General features: G+C 40.3%; 1 protein-coding gene across 4 annotated transcripts in view; it reads right to left on the bottom strand.

Annotated features, from left to right (window-relative positions):
* Positions 1-5,160: 5,160 nt before the first annotated feature.
* TGS1 (trimethylguanosine synthase 1) overlaps positions 5,161-24,671 on the bottom strand; it is a 49,015-nt gene continuing 29,504 nt past the window's right edge. For 3 of the 4 annotated variants that reach the window (XM_008000665.3, XM_008000666.3, XM_073018091.1), the window contains 4 exons: positions 23,062-23,205; positions 18,131-18,347; positions 16,022-16,100; positions 5,161-6,047 (listed from right to left, as the gene is read on the bottom strand). In XM_008000665.3, coding sequence (XP_007998856.3) covers positions 5,925-6,047; positions 16,022-16,100; positions 18,131-18,347; positions 23,062-23,205 — 563 coding nt within the window. In that variant the 3' untranslated portion in view covers positions 5,161-5,924. The remainder of the gene's footprint in view (positions 6,048-16,021; positions 16,101-18,130; positions 18,348-23,061; positions 23,206-24,671) is intronic. The other variant, XM_008000668.3, reaches the window with a different exon arrangement.

The following is a 24,671-nucleotide window of genomic DNA, read 5'->3' as shown; positions in this document are numbered from 1 at the left end:
AAGTAGGTGGGATTACAGGCACCCGTCACCACGTCTGGCTAATTTTTTTATTTTTAGTAGAGATGGGGTTTGACCATGTTGGTCAGGCTGGTCTACAACTCCTGACCTCATGATCCACCTGCCTCGGCCTCCCAAAGTGCTTGGATTACAGATGTGAGCCACTGCACCCGGCCTCTAGGCTTTTATTCTATGCATTTATTTTTAATTTAATTTAATTTAATTTAATTTGAGATGGAGTCTCGCTCTGTCACCCAGGCTGGAGTGCAATGGCATGATCTCAACTCACTGTAAACTCTGCCTCCCGGGTTCAAGCAATTCTCCTGCCTCAGTCTCCTGAATAGCTGGGATTACAGGCATCCACCACTATGCCCAGATAATTTTTTTTGTATTTTCAGTAGAGACAGGGTTTCACCGTGTTGGCCAGGCTGGTTTTGAACTCCTGATCTCAAGTGATCCACCCGCCTTGGCCTCCCAAAGTGCTAGGATTACAGGTGTGAGCCACCGTGCCTGGCCTTATTCTATGCATTTAAAACCTTTTTTTTTTTTTTTTTTTGAGACAGAGCCTTGCTCTGTCGCCCAGGCTGGAGTGGTGCAGTGGCGAGATCTTGGTTCACTGCAACCTCCGCCTCCCAGGTTCAAGCAATTCTCTGCCTCAGCCTCCTGAGTAGCTGAGATTACAGGGACCCGCCATCACACCCGGCTAAATCTTTTGTATTTTTAGTAGAGATGGAGTTTCACCATCTTGGCCAGGTTGGTCTTGAAGTCCTGACCTCGTGATCCACCTGCCTCGGCCTCCCAAAGTGCTGGGATTACAGGCCTGAGCCACCACGCCGTAATTTTTTTTTCTGACGAGGAGCCCTTAGGCTTTACCAAGCTTTCAAACTCTGAAAGGCTCCCACTGCCTTCAGGATGCAGCCAGCCTTCACTCCTCAGCTCAGCACAGGAGACCCTGCTACCTCATCAGTCGTAACTTCAGTGACTTCTTGGTAAATTCAGCATTTACTGATGCCCACATAGGCTCAGCCTTCATTTGCCTTTGTGCCTTCTAAATGCTGTTTCTTTCCTTGGAATGTCTTGTCCCAACCTTTTAACCTGGAAAATTTCTACTGTGTCTCCTGTGATAACGTACCATACAGTTCAAAGGGCAGCCTTTTTGTGTACACCGGCACATCATGTGACAAATCCTCGCTCCTGGAGGGGGCAATATGGGTCTTTATCTTTATTGTTCATCACCCATTCCAAGTTTCCCCGAAGTGTGGTATGCAGTGTTCTTTTTTCTTTTGAGATGCAGTCTGGTTCTGTTGCCTAGCCTGGAGTGCAGTGGTGTGATCTCGGCTCACTGCAACCTCCATCTCCTAGTTCAAGCAATTCTCCTTTCTCAGCCTCCCGAGTAGCTAGGACTATAGGGCGCATGCCACCATGCCCGGCTAATTTTTGTATTTTTAGTAGAGACAGGGTTTCACCATATTGAACAGTCTGGCCTCGAATTCCTGACCTCAGGTGATCACCTGCTTCAGCCTCCCAAAGTCCTGGGATTGCAGGTGTGAACCACTGCTCCTGGCCTGCAGTGTTCTTTTAGGTAAAAAATTAATGAACATTTTTCATATTAATATGCAAATATTAAAAGAGATAGTGATTTCTCATTCGTGGCAGTATTTGTAATTCCTTTACAAATCACTTTTAAGTTTAAAAATTAAGTAAACAACAGTATATATTGACAAAGACATGGCAGGATAACTACTGCGCTCCCTTCTGAGTAGCTGGAGATATTCTTTGTATTATTTTTCAGGCTTTTTTACAAGTCAGAAATGATTCAAAAATGAAGTTAAAAAAAGAATTAAAACAAGTATGAGATAATGTATTAACTTTATATTGTCAAAATCTAAATAAATAGCTATTTTCTGGGCAGGCGCGGTGGCTCATGCCTGTAATCCTAGCACTTTGGGAGGCCAAGGCCAGCGGAACACTTGAGGCCAGGAGTTCAAGACCATCCTGTCTAACATGGTGAAACCCCATCTCTACTAAAACTACAAAAAACTAGCTGGGTGTGGTGGTGCACACCTGTAGTCCCAGCTACTTGGGAGGCTGAGACATGAGAATTGCTTGAACCTGGGAGGTGAAGGTTGTAGTGAGCTGAGATCATGCCACAGCACTCTAGCCTGGGTGACAGAGACTCTGTCTGAAAAAAAAAAAAAGCTGGGCGCGGTGGCTCACGCCTGTAATCCCAGCACTTTGGGAGGCCGAGGCGGGCATATCACGAGGTCAGGAGATCGAGACCATTCTGGCTAACATGGTGAAACCCCGTCTCTACTAAAAATACAAAAAATTAGCCAGGCATGGTGGTGCGTGCCTGTAGTCCCAGCTACTCGGAGGCTGAGGCAGAATGGCGTGAACCCGGGAGGCGGAGCTTGCAGTGAGCCGAGATAGTGCCACTGCACTCCAGCCTTGGTGACAAAGTGAGACTCCATCTCCAAAAAAAAAAAAAAAAAAAAAAAGTAGTTAAAAAAATGCTGGCATTTGACTAAATCAGAATAATAAACAAATATAAAGTAAGTTTAAAATAAAAAAAAGCTGCACTTCTAGCCTGGACAACATAGTGAGACCCTGTCTCTTAAAAAAAAAAAAATTAGCAATTAGCTGGACATGGTGGCATATGCCTGTGGTCCCAGCTACTCTGAAGGCTGAGGTGGTAGGATTGTTTATGCCTAGGAGGTCAAGACTGCACCACTGCACTCTAGCCTGAGTGACAGAGCGAGACCCTGTCTTTTAAAAAAAAAAAAAAGCTGCAATCAAAACATCTTGCTCAGAAAGTTACCAGGCCCAATCTTCACGCAGTTCCACCAAGAGTTTAGTGAACAGACATTGCCAATGTTATTTAGGACACAGAACTATTTATTGAGCACTATATTCACTATTTGGGTGATGGATCAGTAGAAGCCCAAATGTCAACATCAGGTAACATATCCATGTAACAAACCTGCACATGTACCTGTGAAATGAAAATTATATAAAAAAAAAAGGCGGGGGGGGGGGGGGTGGAGAAAGAAAAAAATGAAACACTTACTAAAGCATTCTGCCGGAATAGCTTGACTTGGATGCCAAAACCAGGCAAGGTGCTCAAAAGCAAACGTAAACAAAACAAAACAAAGTAAATTTATCAAACGAAATCCAGTAGTCAACTATTTAATACATTATGATACAGCTGGATTTAATTAAAGGAACACAGATAGGGTTAAATAATTTGAAAATTTTAAGGTAATTTAGACTTTCCTACATTAAATAAAAAAGTGGAACCCCATGATTTGAGGAAGCCTAAAATTAAAAAAAAAAAAGAAATAGGAGAGGCAATATCTTAATTTTGATGTGAGCTACAATAACATTTAATAGAAATGCTTCTAACCTTTCACTGCAAAATAAGAAGGAACAAGTGCTATTACAACATTCCTGGCAGTCCGAACCAATGCAACAGGAAAATAAAAATTAAGAGGCTTACATTTTTGCAAAGAGAAAAACTCATGTGTAGATGTCATGACTGCTTATTTACAAAATCAAAGTGTATCAATTAAAAACTATGGGGGGGAAGGAGGGGAGAAACAAACAAAAATTATTAGAACTAATAAACAAGTTCAGTAAGATGACTGAATATAAAGACACAAAAATCAAAAGCATTTTTTTTTTTTTTTTTTTTTTTTTTGAGACAGTCTTGCTTTGTCACCCAGGCTGGAGTGCAGTGGTGTAATCTTGGCTCACTGCAACCTCTGCCTCCTGGGTTGAAGAATTTCTCCTGCCTCAGCCTCCCGAGTAGTTGGGACTATAGTCTTGCACCACCACTGTAATTTTTGTATTTTTACTAGAGATGGGGTTTCACTGGTCAGGCTGGTCTTGAACTCCTGACATCAGGTGATCTGCCCACCTCAGCCTCCCAGTGTTGGGATTACAGGCGTGAGCCCCCATCTCCAAATACGTAGATATCAATCTGTACTATCATTTTTAATAGACATGGAATATATGAGAACTGCTGTAATCATTAACAAATTATGGTTATGTACTTACTTATTTTTTGAGATAGGGGTCTCACAGGGGAAAGAAAATGTGGCAGGTGGGGAGTACTTTCACATTTTTTTTTTGACAGTCTTGCTCTGTTGTCCAGGCAGGAATGCAGTGGCACAATCTCGGCTCACTGCAACCTCTACCTCCTGGGTTCAAGCAGTTCTCCTACCTTAGCTTCCTGAGTAGCTGGGATTACAGGCGTGTGCCACCCCGCCTGGCTAATTTTTGCATTTTTAGTAGAGAGGCGGGGTTTCACCATGCTGGTCAGGCTGGTCTAGAACTCCTGACCACAAGGTGATCCACCCACCTTGGCCTCTCAAGAGTGCTGGGATTACAGGCGTGAGCCACTGCACCCAGTCTTTTTATCCATTTTATGTATTTGTCTTCTTAGTAAGATTTTTTTGAACCTGATTCACACAATGGACTAGAACGCTTCTGAAGTCCTATTGAGTACTGACAATCTTAACAGTCTATTAGTTTTATCCCTGTGTGATTAGTGGGCAAGAATATCTTAGTTTTAGCTAACTAAGGCTAAGCTTCCTGTTCTTCTCATATAAGATCATGTATGTTCAGGAAGATGAGTTAGTTTTATTAATATACAAGAAAATTAGTTGTGGAAATAAGTATATGCATGAAAGGTTAAGTGACAGAAAACTAAAAAAAACTGGTGATTTTGAAAATCTGCCTTTACTTCACCTGCCATCTCCCTCATGACTTTAAGAATGCTACATAAAGTTTAAAAACCAAGAACATTTGGACAGATTTTGAAGGTGTGAATTCATGAAAAAGCAATTTCACCTTTAATGATCAGCTCAGTTACTACTGTACTGTAAAGTTTCAAGACATTAAAATTAGCATACTCCAATAAAGTTATTTATAAAACAGCTGTTTTTTCTAGTCTAATTTTCCAGTATTTCTTGGAAATTCCCCAAATTTATTTCAATTCTCTAATCTTATCCCAGCCAATATCATGTTCTGTTTAATGTTTAACATGCTCATATTATTAAAATATAGAAGTCCCAGGTCTAACCTTCAATGGACAGAGTTGTATGTCACTATTTTTTTGCCCCAACACACTTTTTAGATGAATAATTAAGCAACACATATCCCTTTTGCTTTCATTGCCATTTTAATAAAAAAAGAATACAAACTCCTATATTACAAAATATATTTTGTATTGATGTCGCAATGGAAATTTTACAAACACAGACTTTATAAAAGGGTGTCAAGAAGCCAATTCCAGATGAAGCAAAGACACGAAAACAGGAAGTTCTAGAAAAGGTCTAAATAAATGTATTCATATTCTATGAGTGAAAAAGATACTTCAAAAGGACGTCCGTAAGGCTGGGCACAGTAGCTCATGCCTGTAATCCCAGCACTTGGGGAGGGTAAGGTGGGTGGACTGACTTGAGCCCAGGGAGTTTGGCACCAGCCTGACCAACATGGTGAGACCTCGTCTCTAAAAAAATACAAAAATTAGTCTGGTGTGGCAGTGCCCACCTAAAGCCCCAGCTACTGGGGAGACTGAAGCAGACTGCTTGAGCTCAGAAGGTTGAACCTGCAGTGAGCTGTGATCATGATGACACTGCACTCCAGCCTGGGTGACAGAGTGAGATCCTGTCTCAAAAAAAAAAAAAAAAAAAAAAAAAAAAAATTACAAAGAACTCATATGTTAATTTTGTATAATTCCTCTAAAGGAATTATTCAAAGATCTCAAAATATTTCACTGATATTTGAGTCCTGTAAGTTTCCATTTCATACAGTGATATAAGACCATGGGTAGAAAATATCAGCGAATAAAGGAAGACATGCCAAATGTCTCATCTGAATGTTTTGACCACTCCATGATCTTTGGTTCTCACACTGCTGCATAGTTAGGTTTCAGAGGCTGGTCTTCGAATTAGGTCACCAAAATATGCAGTGATTGTCTTCAATTTATTGTTAAGGAAGTTCTGTTCTATTTCCACTTGCCCTCCAGGCCCAGCTAAGGATGCCACCTAAAAAGATGAACAGAAGAAAGTCACACACACACATAAGCATAATTTCAAAAGTCTTCCATTTGTACTGTTTTATCAAATAATAGGAAGACTCTGGCTTTTAAGTCCTTTGAATAACGAGGCATCTCAAATTTTCACTGCTACTTCCCAGGCGTCGATGCAGTATTTGGAGGTAGGAATACTTGTTGTTTTAGGTCCTTTTGATATTACAGGAAAGTTCATAGTGTTACGCTGTTGTATAGGACTTGATCTCTCCAATGCCATAGCTAAAGAACTCAGAGGAAGAAAAAAAATGAACAAATCCTTCACAAACATCAGATTTATTAAAAAATTTATTTTTATGTTTAAACATTAGAGGCAGGGTCTCACTTTGTTGCCCAAGCTTGTCTTGAACGCCTGGTCTTAAGCATTCCTCTCACCTCTGCCTCCCAAAGTCATGTTTATTTATTTTTTTTGTTTTTTGAGATGGAGTCCTACTCTGTCGCCCAGGCTGGTGTGCAGTGGTGCGGTCTCGGTTCACTGCAATCTCTGCCTTCCGGGTTCAAGGAATTCTCCTGCCTCAGCCTCCTGAGTAGCTGAGATTACACGTGCATGCCACCATGACCAGCTAATTTTTGTATTTTTTTTTAGTAGAAACGGAGTTTCACCAAGTTGGCCAGGTTGGTCTTGAACTCCTGACCTGGTGATCTGTTCGGCCCAGCCTCCCAAAGTGCTGGGATTACAGGCCACCGCACCTGGCCTAGGTTTATTTTTAAAATATTATTACTATTTTTCTCACCCTTTTTCCTCCTCCTCCCCAGGTTTATTTCTTAACAAAAATATTTAAAGATTATTTCCCTTTCCTGACAGCTTTTGTCCTATTCATCTTACTGTCTGCATCTCACCCTCTCATTCATTCGACAGTATTTACTGAGTACCTGCTACATAATCCTAGCTCTGATCCAGGCCAGGATCCCTACTGTCATGAGGAGTCTAGCCTCTAGTGACTTTTCCTTCTCTCACTGATCTCCTTTCTTTTCTCCCACCTTGGACCACCTCTTCTACCTGTTGCCCCTTTATGTATTTTAAATGCTTTCTACAACAATTTTGGTAAAATACATTGCTCTTTTTGAGGTCTACCAGAATATAGTGACTGACTCCTTTATTAGGAAGCTGAAAGCACTGCTCCTTCCCCACCTCCACAGTTAGCATCAAAAGGATGCTAGCCAAATGACCAGCATTTGACAGTGGAATGGGGCAGTTAGCTGCTAAAGATTCTTTTGTTCCATGACAGTAATGCTTGCACTCACCTTGGTATATTATAAAGTAATAATGTTTTACCCTAAGTTCTTATACAGGTAAGGTTTTCTTTTTGTTCCGTACTTTTTTTTTTTTTTTGAGACGGAGTCTTGCTCTGTAGCCCGGGCTGGACTGCAGTGGCCGGATCTCAGCTCACTGCAAGCTCCGCCTCCCGGGTTTACGCCATTCTCCTGCCTCAGCCTCCCGAGTAGCTGGGACTACAGGCGCCCGCCACCTTGCCTGGCTAGTTTTTTGTATTTTTAGTAGAGACGGGGTTTCACCGTGTTAGCCAGGATGGTCTCGATCTCCTGACCTCGTGATCCGCCCGTCTCGGCCTCCCAAAGTGCTGGGATTACAGGCTTGAGGCACCGCGCCCGGCCTTGTTCCATACTTTTGTCAACCAAACTCTCAGAAATCTTTTAAATAGCAAATATGTTACTTTGTAACTCATGATTATTTCACCAGAGATCAGTTTTTCAGGGTAGTAAGAGGAAAGATCAAGAGAAGGCAGAATGCAGTGGGGAGCCCTGGCAATCAGAGAAAAGAATAGAAGACACAGCAATAGGAGAAAGCACACCCAAAGTATTAGGGACAGGCATAAACAACAAGAAACAAGCATTTTCTGTAACTGTAATCAGCAAAATTATAGTTGTGTATTTTGTAAAGAGAGGTGCTCAGTCAGTCTGGTTTGGTTTTAAGGGTTGAGAGAATGTAATCTCAGTAGTATGATGCATACCACACCAGCTTCTGGTAGAAGGGAAGATTTACTGTGCATTTCCAGTGAGTATGTAAAAAGCCACAGACACAGAAATAGGGAATAATCAACCAGTCATTCCATGGTACACTATGTGAAAATAAGTCAAATACAGTATCCCTTATAATGATTAAAAGCACCCCCTCCACTATTTTTTTTTTTTGGTAAGGAATACTTAAAGTGAAACTAGAAATGTAAAAATAGCCAAGTAGACTCACAGTAGCAATTATTAGGAATAAATATTTTAAATTCTATTTTGGTATCTTTATGTCAGTCTGATATTTTTACAAGAAAGGGCAACCCCCCCCCCCAAAAAAAAAACGTTATTTTGTCTTTAGCCAATAAAAGCCATTTTGAACAGTTTATCACTTTTCCACAATAATTTTTCTTTGAGTTGAGATATAACTCAAATGTAGCATTTCTGCTGTGCCTTTTAACAAATAACTTAAAAATCCCCAGTTCTACCAATAATTTGCTGCATTAATTTAAAAAGCCATTTTTAGGCCCGGCGTGGTGTCTCATGCCTGTAATCCCAGCACTTTGGGAGGCCGAGGTGGGCGGATCACGAGGTCAGGAGATCGAGACCATCCTTGCTAACACAGTGAAACCCTGTCTCTACTAAAAATACAAAAAATTATCCGGGCGTGGTGGTGGGCACCTCTAGTCCCAGCTACTTGGGAGGTTGAGGCAGGAGAATGGCGTGAACCCAGGAGGCAGAGCTTGCAGTGAGCCAAGATTGTGCCACTGCAGTCCAGCCTGGGCTACACAGCGAGACTCTATCGCCAAAAAAAAAAAAACAAAAAAAACCCAAAAAACCCATTTTTGCTGTTGTTAAGAAAGCCATTAAAATAGGCTTTGGCTTTCTAAATCCAAAAAATAGGAATACTGTCTCTCTCCCTAAAAGAGCATTTTAAAGAAAAGAAAAATCATTTCTGAGGTTTACTTGAAAAAAAAAAAATAAAGGTACTATAAATATAATTATTTCTTACATAAGCCATAAATAGGATTACACAAAAACCAATTTCTGAGAAGATAGGGTAGTTTTTTTTGTATTTCTTAATACCTTTCAGAGGGTTGTCTAGATGTGGCTGCTTAGGATTACAATAAAAAATGAAGGTAAGACGGGAGTTTTCTCAGAAATCGTTGAGTTCTGAAATCTGTGCAAAAGAGTTCATAAATTACTTTATTCAATAACTATTATTGAGAGCTTACAGGTGTCTGTTCTAGGTAGTATAGTATAGCAAAAAACAAACAAAAATCCCCACCTTCATGAATTTTACATTCTAGTTGGGAGAGTCAGATGATGGACAAATAAAACAAATATTGTCCCTAATACTGAAGAAGAGGGTGAACCTATGTGACAAAATATAGTGAAAAAACTCTTATCTACTTAGTGTTTAGAAACAAATTTTTTTTTTTTTAACTTAACATGTTACTTTCATGTGTTCTGATTACGAATAATTTCTAACTTTAGCCTTTTTGTACTTTTTCACATTTTCACAACTATATTTTAAAAGTTAGAATTTTGGAGTTGGAAAGACTATAAATTTAGTAATTCAGGCAAAATAACCTTGCTTCAGACAAATTTAATGAATGCCATTTTCTAGCTGTCCTTATTTTTCACTAGAAGGTTTAGCCGGCAAAATGTTATTTGGTTCCCTCCCCTTTCTTAGAATTTAGTAAACTGTGAGAGGAAGAGAGGGTAGGAAGGACGGGGAGAGGGATAATGGCAGGTAGAAACAGATAAAGATTAGCAGCTCTGGATTACTTTCCACTTTTTGGCATATTACCTAAATATATTAATTTTACCAAAATAAATCCCAATTAATTTGGAACAAAACTAGAATTAAGGACTGAACTTGACTAGATTTGACATCAGGCAGTAAAGTTATTTGGGGACTGGGAAAGGAGAAACAGAAAAGATCACAATGAAGGCGTTAAAGTACAGAAGATTTAAGCATCAAATATACATTCAAAACTGCATTTTTTTTTGAGACGAGTCTGACTCTTATCACCTAGACTGGAGTACAGTGGCACAATCTCGGCTCACTGCAACCTCTGCCTCCTGTGTTCAAGCGATTCTCCTGCCTCAGCCTCCCGAGTGTCTGGGATCACAGGCACCCACCACTGCACTCGGCTAAGTTTTGTATTTTTATTAGGGATGGGGTTTCACCATGTTGGCCAGGCTGGTCTCAAAACTCCTGACCTCAGGTGATCCACCCGCCTAGGCCTCCCAAAGTGTTGGGATTACAGGCATGAGCCACTGTGCCCGGAGCAAAACTGCATTTTTTCAAAAGAAACTGAATTTAAAGTAAAAGTGCATGATAACTGAATGAGAGAAAATAACCTCCCAACTGCATTCTACTGGAAGAATATATAATAATTACTAATCACAGATACACTTTACTACAAGAAAGACACAGAAACATCAGAGCACTGAAAAATGCCCTATTACTACCTGGAAGAGATTGTATCTACGATATGCAGAAATGTGGGTGGAAGATAATCGTACCAGATAAAAATAAAGACCATTTTATGTGGCCTTCAGATCTGTGTCAAATACAATGCTAGCAGCAGCAAGCATCTGAAATACTGGCTGTGACTACAAACCTAATGTCACACAGGCCAAGTAAGTGCCTTACCACTAGTTCTTTTTGTCCTCTTTTCTTTTGCTAGATCCAACTAATAACCACACGAAAATAAAACAAAGTTGAGAAAACATTTCTGGTAATTAAAAGTTCTCTGGGAGGTGAAAGAAGAAAATATTTTTAGTCAGCAGAAAATCAGACATCATTCAAACTTAAAAATATTCATTAAATTAGTTCCATTCTCTGCACATGGTAAACAGAAATGAGATTTCTATGCTTAAGTAAATAAATCTTAAAGCCACCATCATCAACAGGAACATCTGGTGATAGGTCAAAAAAAAATTCTTCCAGGCTGCCGGGCATAGTGGCTTACGCCTGTAATCCCAGCACTTTGGGAGGCTGAGGCGGGCAGATCACCTGAGGTCAGGAGTTCGAGACCAGCCTGACCAACATGGAGAAATCCCGTCTCTACTAAAAATAAATTAGCCGGGCATAGTGGTGCATGCCTGTAATCCCAGCTACTTGGGAGGCTGAGGCAGGAGAATGGCTTGAACCCGGGAAGTGGAGGTTGTGATGAGCTGAGATCAGGCCATTGTACTCCAGCCTGGGCAACAACAGCAAAACTCCGTCTCAAAAAAAAAAAAAAAAAATTCTCCCAGGCATCACAAGCTAACTTACACTGGTGTCCTAAAAGGAGGCTACCAGGCCAGTTACGGTGGCTTATGCCTGTAATCCCAGAACTTTGGGTGGCTGAAGTAGAAAGACTGCTTTAGCCTAGAAGTCCAGCCTAGGCAACATGGTGAAACCCTGTCTCTACAAAAAATAAAAAAATTAGCCAGGCGTGGTGGCCCGTGCATATGGTTCCACCTACTCTGAAGGCTGAGGTAGGAGGATTGTTTGCGCTTGGGGGGTTGAGGCTGCAGTGAGCTGTGATCATGTGACTGTACTCCAGCCTTGTGGATAGAGCGAGGCTTTGTCTCCAAAGAAGGAAAAAACCCCACCAAAACCCCAAAACAACCAGTTCACTAAGTTCTGTCCTTCACTCATTCTCAGAACCAGATACCGGAAACATGAAGACTGTTCAACAAATTACAGAAAGCACAGGCTATCAGTACAGGACTGGCAGACAGCACTGCGTGGCGCACAAGAGCTGGGTATCCCTCTAATTTCTATCTCCATCATTTAGTGAGAAAAGTTACCCACAGTAGTGAAGGAGATACAAGCTATATTTAGAAGCATTTCAGCAAAACTGCATTTATGTCTTCCCAAGTCAACTATGAGGCCAATCAGTTCCACAACCCCTCTAGCGCATGACAATATATACGGTTTAAGAACAAACGATTCTGCTCTAATTGTGCAGCAGCAAACTTCCCAAGGGAAAAGCTGGCTAGTAAATATTAGGAACTGATCATATATTTATCATGAATTGCAGTGTATGATTAAGCAGTGATTTCACTAAGAATCGAGTTGGTCTAGAAAACTGGGAACTGGGCCGGACGCGGTGGTTCACGCCTGTAATCCCAGCACTTTGGGAGGCTGAGGTGGGTGGATCACGAGGTCAGGAGATCAAGACCATCCTTGCTAATATGGTGAAACCCCGTCTTTACTAAGAATACAAAAAAATTAGCCGGGCGTGGTGGTGAGCGCCTGTAGTTCCAGCTACTCAGGGGGCTGAGGCACGAGAATGGCGTGAACCCAGAAGGCGGAGCTTGCAGTGAGCTGAGATCATGCCACTGCACTCCAGCCTGGGCCACAGAGAGATACTCCATCTCAAAACAAAATAAAACAAAACAACAAACAAACAAAAAAACTGGGAACCAGGCTGCGTGCAGTGGTTCATGCCTGTAATCCCAGCACTTTGGGATGCTGAGGTGACGAATAACTGGCCAACATGCGAAACCGCATCTCTGCAAAAAAATATAAAAACTAGCCAGGTGTGGTGGTGCACAACTGTAGTCCCAGGTACTCGGGAGACAGATGTGGGAGAATCGTTTCAGTCTGGGAGGCTGCAGAGAGCCATGATCATACCACTGTCCTCTAGCCTGGCTCTGTCTCAAAAAAAAATTGGGAACCAATTACTGAAAGAGTCAAATTCTACTTATTGCTCCAATCTCATGGTGAGCTAATATTGTGGTAACAGATAAATCTGTTTCTTCTTGGTAACGAACACTGTGTCAGTGGGAGACAGCAAGGTGTAATAAGACTGTCGCTGTGCGGCAGAATGACCAGGCAAATCCCCATACCTCCACAGTTTAGCCACCAATGAGATCAGGTGCTCCAGAAATATACTGCTCCAGAATCTCATGATGAGTCAATGAAATGGCTAAGAGGACACTGTACACCCTAAGCATGTATGCCAGCTCCTATGTTGTAGACGTATAGTGTACGAATGCAGGGTATTGTTAGTGTGGTAGGATGAACGCACTGTGGAGTGCTATGAGTTGTAAAGGCTATTTTCAAGTAACTAGCTTGGAGTCTACTATTCCAACATGTACCAGAAGCCCAATCCAGTTCTTAGCCTTCTTTTTACTCTCTCATGCTTCTGGTTCCTAAACCTGGACTAATGTTCTCTACTTATACGAGAGCTACCATTAGATTAGATTTCCACTACTAAATTCAGAAAAATTTGACACAAATTTAAAAAATCGAATATTTAGAAACCAGTTAGGGCCCAATCTTCCATTTATTAAATACACAGATACTATAATTACTTAGAATATTTGCAAATAAATCTGATACATTTTTATTGTATTTAGCCAAAACCACCAAAAATGCTAATTAACTGAATTTAGTTATATTTAAAACATTTTCCACATAACAATATTACCTAATAGTTTTTCATATTTACAAACAGTTCATTATTCAAATACTTACAATTCTATTCTTATATAAGTTTTAGAAATATTACCTATAAGTACCTCATTCCTATCGACCTATCTATCCATCTACCTACTTATCTACCAAAATAAACTATTAGAAGTGACTGTTACAATGAGGAACGTTTCCCTTCCTAGGCATTATAGAACAAAATATAAAAAGACAATTGGAGCCTCAAGTACTCTGCCAACTAAGGAGAGATGAGGGCCAGGCGCGGTGGCTCATGCCTGTAATCCCAGCACTTTGGGAGGCCGAGGTGGGCGGATCAAGAGGTCAAGGGATCGAGACCATCCTGGCCAACATGGTGAAACCTGTCTCTACTAAAAATACAAAAATTAGCTGGGCGTGGTGGTGTGCGCCTGTAGTCCCAACTACTTGGGAGGTTGAGGCAGGAGAATCGCTTGAACCTGAGAGGCAGGCAGAGGTTGCAGTGAGCCGAGATCATGCCATTACACTCCAGCCTGGGTGACAGAGCAAGACTGTCTCAAAAGCAAAAAACAAAAAACAAAAAAAAAAAAAAGAGAGATGAATCCCATTATTAAATCTAACATCAATTTTATACTTAGGGTTTATTTAATTATTAGTTAATTTGTAAACTTCTCCACTTTATGAGGAAATAAAAAAGGTAGGGTTTGCCTGGCACAAATGTTACCATGACATGTGCCTGGGGAAGCCATGGAAGGGTAGAGTGTGTCTGCTAGACAAAGGCCAGGAATTAACACAATACAGTTCATTTTTTAAACATAATTCTTAGGGATGTTGCTTAATGTTGCCCTGCTCTCTGTATTGGCAAGATACATACTATAACATAAAGATAAGTAACTTAAATTATCTTACCTGGAAAGTACAAATGCTATCACTCTTCTGAGACTAGATATTTTATGTCTAATTATAAAATTAAACAAGGATAAGGAGCTGCCATATCAAATAGACCAGCAGACCTCCTCTCTACGTTCTTGCCTTGGGCTAAGAGACAAGACTCCTTATGTCAGAGATTCCACCCACAAGGATTTCACACAAAGGTGGTGTTTGATAATTGCTGCCTGCATCTTCCTTTGGGAAGGACTAAGTCCTTGTCTGTTCAGAGATTTTTATCTATTAATATATTCAATAGGTTTACCACTTAAAAGAGAAACCTTTCATGTTTGCAAAGCATGGTAAATCCAAAGCTAGAATTAGTTGGAATTCTCCGGCTGTCCAAGGAAAGAAAGAAAGGAAAGCATGGCAAGATACAGGCATCAAGCAGATAAACTATGTTTACTCTGGGCTTTTTGAATTGGATTTGAGATCCTAGCATTTTAGAAAGCTGAGGCAGGAGGATCACCTGAGCCCAGGAATTTGAGGTTGCAGTGAGCTATGATCATGCTACTGCATTCCAGTCTGCGTGACAGAGAGAAACCCTATCTCCATTAAATAAATAAATAAATATTAGTTCTTGGGTTTCAACAGCAATTTCAAACAGTAAGGTATATACCTTACCTCCAAAGAGCCTCTCACAAAAAGATATTTTTCTAAATTACTCAGTTCTTAAGAGTTCTTAGCAAGAAATGCATGTCTTGGAATCATCTCCAAATAGAAAAAAGGAATAGAAGATTGAGGTAATAAGGGACCTAGAAAAACATTTCACTAGATACAGAAAACAATTAGCATTATCTCTTACATGGAAATATTTGAGATAAGTTGTATTTGTATTGAGTCCATGCTATTTAGGATGATATAAACATTATCTAAGAGTATAATCTCCCTGGATGGGAAATTAACTATCCTTCACAGACATTTCTATGAGAAAAATACAGCCTGAGTTTCAAACAGCAGACTGTGACACACTTGGGAACCCAAACCATCTGTAAATTCAGGTTGTTGTAACATTCTAAAAGTTCCTTAACAAAAAAAAGTCAATTTCTTTGCAACTGTGATTTCTCTAAATTTTTAGTACTGTCTCCTGTCATTAAAAAGTTCCTACATATGGATACATATTCTTCATTTTAAAAAAGTTGACTTCCCATTGTAATCTGATCTAAATTTGATAGCAAAAAAATACACTTGAAATAATAAAATAAAATAATACACTTGAAATCTCAGTCTTTCTTGGTTTTATTATTCCCTAGTGTCATTACTCCCTCTAGAGGCAAAAAACATGAATCACCAACTCCAATTCTGGAAAGTTTTTGAAATAAACCAAAAACACAAGTTAAAGAAAAAGTTAACTTTCTCTTTGTGAAAGTGTTAATGTAACTAGAAAAAGTTAATCAGCATAAATTGCATGATAAACAGTGATTTCCTCTCATTATTCAAGTACTCAAATGAGCCTGTCTACATTTAATATAACTTCCAGATACTTCCAGTTTTCTAAGAACAGTCAGTGAGTCAGGGACTACTCAAAAACACATTCTCTGGTAAGGAAATGTCCTGTATCTTTTACTGTACTTCTAACAGTTAAGACAGAAACTCATGGAAGTTCTTCAGTAATGGCTTACCTGGTCAATATCAGCATTTCTTGGAAGAAAATAAACAATATTATTAGTGATCTTCTTGGAAAGTCTGAAAATTTCAAAGGTGGACAGCAGTTAAGGAAAAATAACAAAAACAGCAGCTAATTTCTAATCAGAAAGAGGTATGTTTTACTTATCGTAACTCAAATGTATTTCAAAATGTAACTAAAAAGCAAAAACTTAAACCCTTTAATGGAACCTAAAAGAGAATTACATACAAAATTTTGTAATTCAGCAAAATACTGTATCGATAATTCAAAGACTAATAGTTAAATCGATTTCAATTATCCTAGTGGTAGGTACTAGGCAAGAGTCAGAAATACAGATCCTTTCTCTGTCATTTCCTAATTATTGAAAAACAGAATAGGAAATAGGAAAGCACAATACCACGTATTCCCAGTAAAGAATAAAGTAACCATGGCCATCGTAGTCTACACTCTAAATTTTATTTTTTAATTTTTGATTTTATTTATTATTCTTGAGATAAGAGTCTGGCTCTGCTTATTTATTTTTGAGACAGGGTCTGGCTCTGCTGCCCAGGTTGGAGTACAGTAGTGCAATCTCAGTTCACTGCAACCTCCTCCTGGGTTCAAGTGATCCTCCTGCCTCAGCCTCCTGAGTAGCTGGGACTACAGGATTATAGGCATGTGCCACCATGCCCAGCTAATTTACACTGTAAATTATTTTTTTTTTTGAGACAGAGTCTTGCTCTATCACTCAGGCTGGAGTGCAGTGGCAGGTTCAAGCGATTCTTCTGCCTCAGCCTCCTGGAGTAGCTGAGATTACAGGCGCCCACCGTCATGCCCAGCTAATTTTTATATTTTTAGTAGAGACGGGGTTCAGCCACGTTGTTCAGGCTGGTCTTGAACTCCTGACCTCAAGTGATTTGCCTGCCTCGGCCTCCCAAAGTGCTGGGAGTACAGGCGTGAGCCACCACACCCCGGAGTACACTCTAAATTTTAATAGCAATTTAGAAATGTTTCCTGTTAAGAGTCAAACAGATGATTACTGTGGAGTGGCAGGTAGCGAAAGGGACAAATAACAAATGTTACTCCATGAAATAAGGTTTTGCTTTGACATCTTGGAAGAGTAACAGGAAAAATGGGAAGATACACAGTAAATTAGCCAGCATCAGTGTCAACTGAAGAGTTATAGAATGGTTACCGACAAACTCCAGGGATATTTTTTGAGGAAATTCCCAATTCACAAGACAATAAGTCCAATCTTTGTGTTCTAGTCCTTGTTTTATAATGGTAAAATCGAATAGCAAGCAAGGGAAACATGACCTCATATTTGTCATCACTTTTGGAGATCGACCCCCACATAACTTTTACATACCTGCTTTTTACGTAAAATAAACTAGAATTTACCAAATGCTGTTAGGTAATATTCTGTCTCTTCACTAATTTCTCTCTCTCTTTTTTTTGAGATGGAGTCTCGCCCTGTCGCCTAGGCTGGAGTGCAGTGGCGCAATCTCAGCTCACTGGAACCTCAGCCTCCCAGGTCCAAGCGATTCTCCTGCCTCAGCCTCCTGAGTTGCTGGGAGTACAGGCACGTGCCACCATGCCTGGCTATTTTTTTGTTATTTTTAGTAGAGATGGGGTTTCACCGTGTTAGCCAGGATGGTCTTGATCTCCTGACCTCGTGATCCACCTGCCTCGGCCTCCCAAAGTGCTGAGATTACAGGCGTGAGCCACTGTGCCTGGCCTATCTCTCTCTCTCTTTTGAGACAGAGTCCCGCTCTGTTCCCCAGGGTGGAGTGCAGTGGCGCGATCTCAGGTCACTGCAACCTCTGCCTCCTGAGTTCAAGTGATTCTTGTGCTTTGGCCTCCCGAGTAGCTAGATTACATGCACGTGCCACTATGCCCGGCTAATTTTTGTATTTTTAGTAGAGACAGGGTTTCATCATGTTGGCCAGGCTGGTCTCGAACTCCTGACCTCAGGTGATCCACCTGCCTCAGCCTCCCAATGTGCTAGGATTACAAATGTGAGCCACCCCGTCCACCCTCCCACACTCCCTGTTTCTCTCACTCTCATGCTCCTTTCTCTCCACAATCACTGTTTCAGTAAACTCTTAAGACTTCCAAAGGATATCCATCAGGAGACATCATCGTCCTAATGTCAAAGGTCTCTGCAGTGGCATAGTCTGGCCCTCCCCAAGGCGGGCTGAGGAACACAACATCAGCCTTTAAACAAGCAGCCAGCAGCAAGAAATCTCCACAGATGAACTCTATCTTATCTGCTATCCCATAAACTTCTGCATTATTACGAGCAAGGGCAATCTTAACAGGATCGATATCAATGGCAATCACTAAAAATGGGAAAAGAAAAAAATGAGTTAATTGACACTGATTATTACTTATATAAGATAGTTTATCTTTTGAATAGTCTGTCATCTTCTGTATAAGAACTCTTTTTAAAGAGGAGGAGACATTTGGCCACATAAACCCGATATATAGACTTCCGTTTAAATTTTTTATTTAAATTAGAAAGATTCACTTGTGTTGTACCAAGAAAATGTGACTGAAGGTCTTGGCTTTCTTGTCTCATTCTACAGCTTTTCCTAAGCAGGTGGTAATACTTGCCACAAAATATCTACTGAGTGCCAAATATGTGGCCACCACTGTGCTGTGCTACAGCCTGAGCAGGAAACACTTGAAAAGGTCACTGTATGGACAGCCTATAATGCTAGGTTTTGGAAAAGACAAACTTCCTCAAAATGTAGCAATGCCCAAATGAACACAAATTCGACAACTTCTAAGGAAAACCAAAACAAAACACATTTTTACAAACATATAGCCAAGTGATGAAGAAGAAGTGTAAAAACACCTGCCGATAATGTTGAATGAGACATTTTAGGTAGAGGAAACAGATAATATTATGTTTTCACCAAATGGACTTTCATTTACTTTATTCCAATTTTATAATTAGCAACATAGACATAATTTAATTTTAGCCTATCCATGTTTTGCAGTAAACTACTCAGTACACTTGCATGTGCACTAGTGTTAATGGCAGTATTCTTTATTTGAAATGGCTAAGTGGAACAGTGATGCTTACAGCGTGGTTGTCATGGAAATGTAGTTGTTTTCCAGAAAATGCTAGTTCCCAAATTTGTTAACGTTTTTGAGAAATAATGTGCTAAATCACTTGAACAATAAATATAAGCACCAATTATAATGCATTGTAAAATCATACATTTATGATGCTGTTTTTCCTGTTCTAAATAAACTAACATTCACATTTGTAAGAGAAAAGATCCTTTTCAGCTGTTCAGTCTGTTATATTTATAGTTCAGAGACAGGGAAAGATATGCTGATAATACTAAAAATTCAAAAGAAAAAGTGACTTTCAACATCAAATCTATTCAGTTAATCCTATTTTCATCTGTATTTCTCTTGAAGGCAGACTTTTAGGCCTAATAAGAATGGAAGCATTCAATCTATCACATAAAAGAAATGCTGGCTGGACACGGTGGCTCATGCCTGTAATCCCAGCACTTTGGAAGGCTGAGGCGGGTAGATCCCTTGAGCTCAGGAGTTTGAAACCTCATCTCTATCAAAAACACAAAAAATTAGCCAGGTGGGGTGGCATGTGCCAGCAGTCCCAGCTACTCAGGAGGTTTAAGTGAATCACTTGGGCCTGGGAGGAGGAGGCTGCAGTGAGCTGAGACTGTGCCACTGCACTTCAGCCTGAGTGACAGACCAAAACACCTCCAACCCACAACTAAAAAAAAAAAAAGCTGACGAATGTTAATCCTCAGTCATACTAGCACACCTCAACTGCTTAATAGCCACATGTGGCTATCATATTGGACAGCACACATACAGAACATATAAGTCATCGCAAAAAGTTCTACCAGGCAGTACTGTTGCTAAACTACTGGAACGCATACAAAGCGGAAAGATATCTTTAACAACAGCAACATGCAAAACTTTACAGATTCCCTAACCCTTCAGTTATGCACAGACAGCAACTATCTGAGTGGAAATAAATCTGGCACAAAGGGATAATCTCAACTATATGCAATGCCATCTTTTTGTATGTATGTTGCATATATATGTAAATGTATAAACGCACATACAGTTCAAGCATAAATGATTATATGAATATGTATATGAGCACACATGAACATACATTTATGATAGGGAACTCAAAACAGTTAAGTGTAATTGATTATATGTGTATATTTACATATGTACACACAAACGCACTAAATCAATTATACTTTAATTGTTTTGAATTCCCTGCCATAATGTAGTTAGCTCAACCATCCTAGGGGGATACTAGGAGGAGTACTGATAACTGACATTCATGGAACACCTGTGAACTACCACTTCTGGTTTCGGGGGGCAAGTTATGGGACTCCACTACCCTGAACATGCTGGAGGGTTCCTGAGTTTCCAGTACCACATGCTGCAAAGGCAGAAGTTACTTCATGACAGCACTGGGAAGGCCACGGGGTTTGCTGTCTGCCTCTGTTTTTCCCCAGAGGCTGGCAATCTCTAAGGGTTAGTCCCTTTAGCTTGGGACCCACATTAGACATCTTCCTTTAGTAAATGTGCACTAAATACAGAAAACCTTGGCAAAAGATCTATACTCCTAGAAATACAAATCTATGGGCTAAGGGTGGTGGCTCATGCCTGTAATCCCAGCACATTGGGAGGCCGAGGTGGGTGGCCAACATGGTGAAACCCCATCTCTACTAAAAATAAAAAAGTTAGCTGGGCGTGGTGGCAGGCCCCTGTAGTCCCAGCTATTTGGGAAGCTGAGGCAGAAGAATCACTTGAACCCAGGAGGCAAAGGTTGTAGTGAGCTAAGATTGCGCCACTGCACTCCAACCTGGGCAACAGAGCGAGACTCTATCTCAAAAAAAGAGAAATACATACCTATATATAGACGGTCTGAGTAATAAATCTGAGAAAATTTTCACATCTCTTTGCTACTTTATCAGGGAGCAGGTGTTTCAATCATTGTGTTATGATGTAAGGCCAAAACGAAGATACATTTTACAACTTTTAAGGAAAAACCATTTTTTAGGCAATAAATATTGATTTTAGCCCATAGGAATGGCTTATCTGGCAAAGTCTGAGAAGAACTTTAATAGTAAATAGTAAATTCAAAGAAAAAAGAAAATAACCACTACTCTAGTAAACATGAAAGCAGCTTATCTCTAGGCTATCAGGAGACCATGTAAAGTTAGCAAATATCATGCCTTGGAGCATAGGAGTATTAAAACAGGGGCCACATTTCATCAGCACTGACCTTAAAAATCTATGTAATGGCAAGGCGATAAGATCATTTTCAGTGCAACTTGATTAAAGTCAGTTTCTCTGACTAGACCGAGCAAGGACTAAGTCTGTTTTTTTCTACAGCTACTACGTGCTTTCCAAAATCATATTACGCTTCCTACTTAACATTAACTTCATATAAATTAATGAGATTCAGTAGAAATCTGTTGAAATGAAACTATCGTTGATATGTATAATATGAAGATATTTAAAAATATGCATCTTCAGAATGAAAACTAAATAAAAACTCTGCTTCTTGTCTCAGTGTGGTGGCTCATGTAATTCCAGACTTTTAGAGGCCAAGGGGAAGACTGCTTAAAGCCAGGGGTTTAAGACTAGCCTGGGGAATACAGCAAGATCCTGTCTATACAAAAATTTAAAAAAAATTAGCAGGGCATGGTGGCACATGCCTGTAGTCTCAGCTACTTGGGAGGCTGAGATGGGAGGATCATTTGAGCCCAGGAAGTCAAGGCTGCAATGAGTCCTGATCACGCCACTACACTTTAGCCTGGGAGATATAGTGAGACACTGTCTAAAAACAAAACAAAGAAACAAAGCAGCAAACAAAAACCTGGTTAATTTTGTATTTTTAGTAGAGACAGGGTTTTTCCATGTTGGTCAGGCTGGTCGCGAACTCCCGACCTCAAGTGATCGGCCCACCTCGGCCTTCCAAACTGCTGGGATTACAGGCATGAGCCACCGTGCCCAGCCTATAATTTTTTTTAAGAGCCTGGGTCTCACTCTGTTGCCCCAGCTGGAATGCAGTGGTGCACTCCAGCACCACTGCAGCCTGCAATTTCTGGGCTCAGGTCATCCTCCCATCTCAGCCTGAGTAGCTGGGACTATAGGCACACACCACCATGCCTGGCTAATTTTTAATTTTTTTCTTTAGATGGAGTCTCACTTTGTTGCCCAGGCTGGAGTGCAGTGGCATGATCTCAGCTCACTGCAACCTCTGCCTCCTGGGTTCAAGTGAGTCTCCTGTCTCAGCCTCCCACAGCTGCGACTACAGGTGCATGCCACCACGCCCAGCTAATATTTGTATTTTTAGTAGATGGAGTTTCGCCATGTTGGCCAGGCTGGTGTCGAACTCCCGACCTCAGGTGACCTGTCCACCTCAGCCTCCCAAAGTGCTGGGATTACAGGCATAAGCCACTGTGCCTGGTCAACTTTTAAATTTTTTTCTAGAGACCAGGTTGGTCTCAAACTCCTGGCCTCAAGTGATCCTCTTGCCTCTAACTCCCAAATTGCTAGAATTATGGGCATAAACTGCCATGCCCAGGCAAATTTTAACTTTTTACAACAGATTTGTGCATATTTTATGGTAGTAAATGATAAAACAAACTAGTATCTACATATGTTTGATGTATTCATGACATTCTTAACTTTTAAATTATTTCAATGTATCTAGGCTACAGGGGATTCACCTGCATTTTTTTTTTTTTTTAATTGTCACAAATCTCTAGAACATTTTCCAATTTATTTACTGAAAAAAATCTGGGTATAAATGGACTCATGCAGTTCAAACCCGTATTGTCCAAGTGTCAACTGTAGGAAGCATTTACACCAGTATGCAATACAAAGTATATGCTTAATATATGCTAGCTATTATATCATTTCATATTAAATTATTAATTATATATTAAATCTCAGTAAGATAGGCTGTAGCAAAATCGAAACATTTACTGAATAAACTGGACATAAAATAGTTCTCTCCCATTGATGGCTAATTACCTCTCATTCCTGTTAAGGCAAACTGAATGGTATTTCCTCCAACCCCACAGAATGCGTCTACTACAACATCACACTTGAAGGACTGACTAACACGGCCAGCAATGTGTTCAGCAATCTTCTCGGGTGTAACTGAAAACCAGCCCTCTGCAAAGGAGGAATATTTGTGTTAACATGTTCAATTTCAAGAAGCCAAGGCAAGCATAAACATAGCAAACATTACTATATCTTACATACTTTTAAAAAGCTTAGTTTCCCTTTTTAAAAAATAATAAATTACCCAGTTTTAAAGAAAAAAATTTCAAAGTTTGTTATAAAAAGCAGCACCATTCCCAATTTCCACAGAAACGATGACCTCATTCTTAACCGAATTCTCTTGTAATACTGTGTACCTCCATCTTTGCAATAACTGAATTACAATTTTGATGTTTCTGTTAGAGGCTTTAATTACTGACTCCTGTGGAAAATAGAGAACTAGCTGCTCTAATTGGCTAGCTCCCCACACTCCACTGAGTTTCCCAGTAATTTCACTCCTAAGGTTGAAGCAATAGCCTGGATTTGTATTGTACACTCCAGAAAAAATGGAATTTTTTTTTTGGAGACACTGTCTTGCTCTGTTGCCCAGGTTGGAGAGCAACAGCATGATCTTGGCTCACCGCACCTTCTGCCTCCTGGCTTCAAGCAATTCTCACGCCTCAGCTTCCTGAGTAGTTGGGACTACAGGCACAAGCGACCACACCCAGCCAATTTTTGTATTTTTAGGAGAGATGGGGTTTTGCCATGTTAGCCAGGTTGGTCTTGAACTCCTAGCCTCAAGTGATGTGCCTGCCTCAGTCTCCCAAAGTGCTGGGATTACAGGTGTGAGCCACCATGCCTGGCCAAAACTGCATGTTTTTAAAGGGTCAGAAAAAGCAGGAGCTGATAGCAAAAGGCAACAGGGCTGCAGAAGTATAGGAAGAGCAGAGCCCTCATCATTTTCAGAAATGACGTCCTGTGTCCATTCTAGAGGAAACAGAATACTGACCTCCTTCTTTCATAGTAGGAAAAATTCACATTTTTTCAGAAAGACATTTATCTGAACAAAATGATGTGCTGGGCTGGGCGTGGTGGATCACTTGAGCCCAGGAGTTTGAGAGCGGCCTGGGCAACATGGCAAAACCCTGTCTCTACAAAAAATTAGCCAAGCATGATAGTGCTTGCTTGTAATCCCAGCTGCTTAGGAGGCTGAGGCATGAGGATTGCTTTAGCCTGGGAGGTGGAGGTTGCAGTGAGCCGAGATTGTGCCACTGTACTCCAGCCTGGGTGACAGAGTGAGACCCTGTCTCAAAAACAAATAAATAAATAAATAAAAATAAAAAGAAAATAAAAAGAAAAAGAAATAAATAAAAATAATGTGTGTTAATTTTCCTGTTGCCTCCCCTTACCAAAAGTTTAAATGGCTCTTCGATACTGGAAAAATAAGAATACACACTTTTATATAATTACAAGTGTTTTCCACTCTTATTTCTCCTTACAAATTCCTATGTACTACTTCTTCCAATACACAGCATTTTGCAAATTGTTTTAAAAGGGTTGGAGAACCCCTGAAATTCCATCATAGATCAAGAACTTCT

The sequence above is a fragment of the Chlorocebus sabaeus genome, chromosome 8 (assembly GCF_047675955.1).
Source record: "Chlorocebus sabaeus isolate Y175 chromosome 8, mChlSab1.0.hap1, whole genome shotgun sequence".
Taxonomy (NCBI): domain Eukaryota; kingdom Metazoa; phylum Chordata; class Mammalia; order Primates; family Cercopithecidae; genus Chlorocebus; species Chlorocebus sabaeus.
This window is presented reverse-complemented; position numbering and strand designations above follow the sequence as displayed.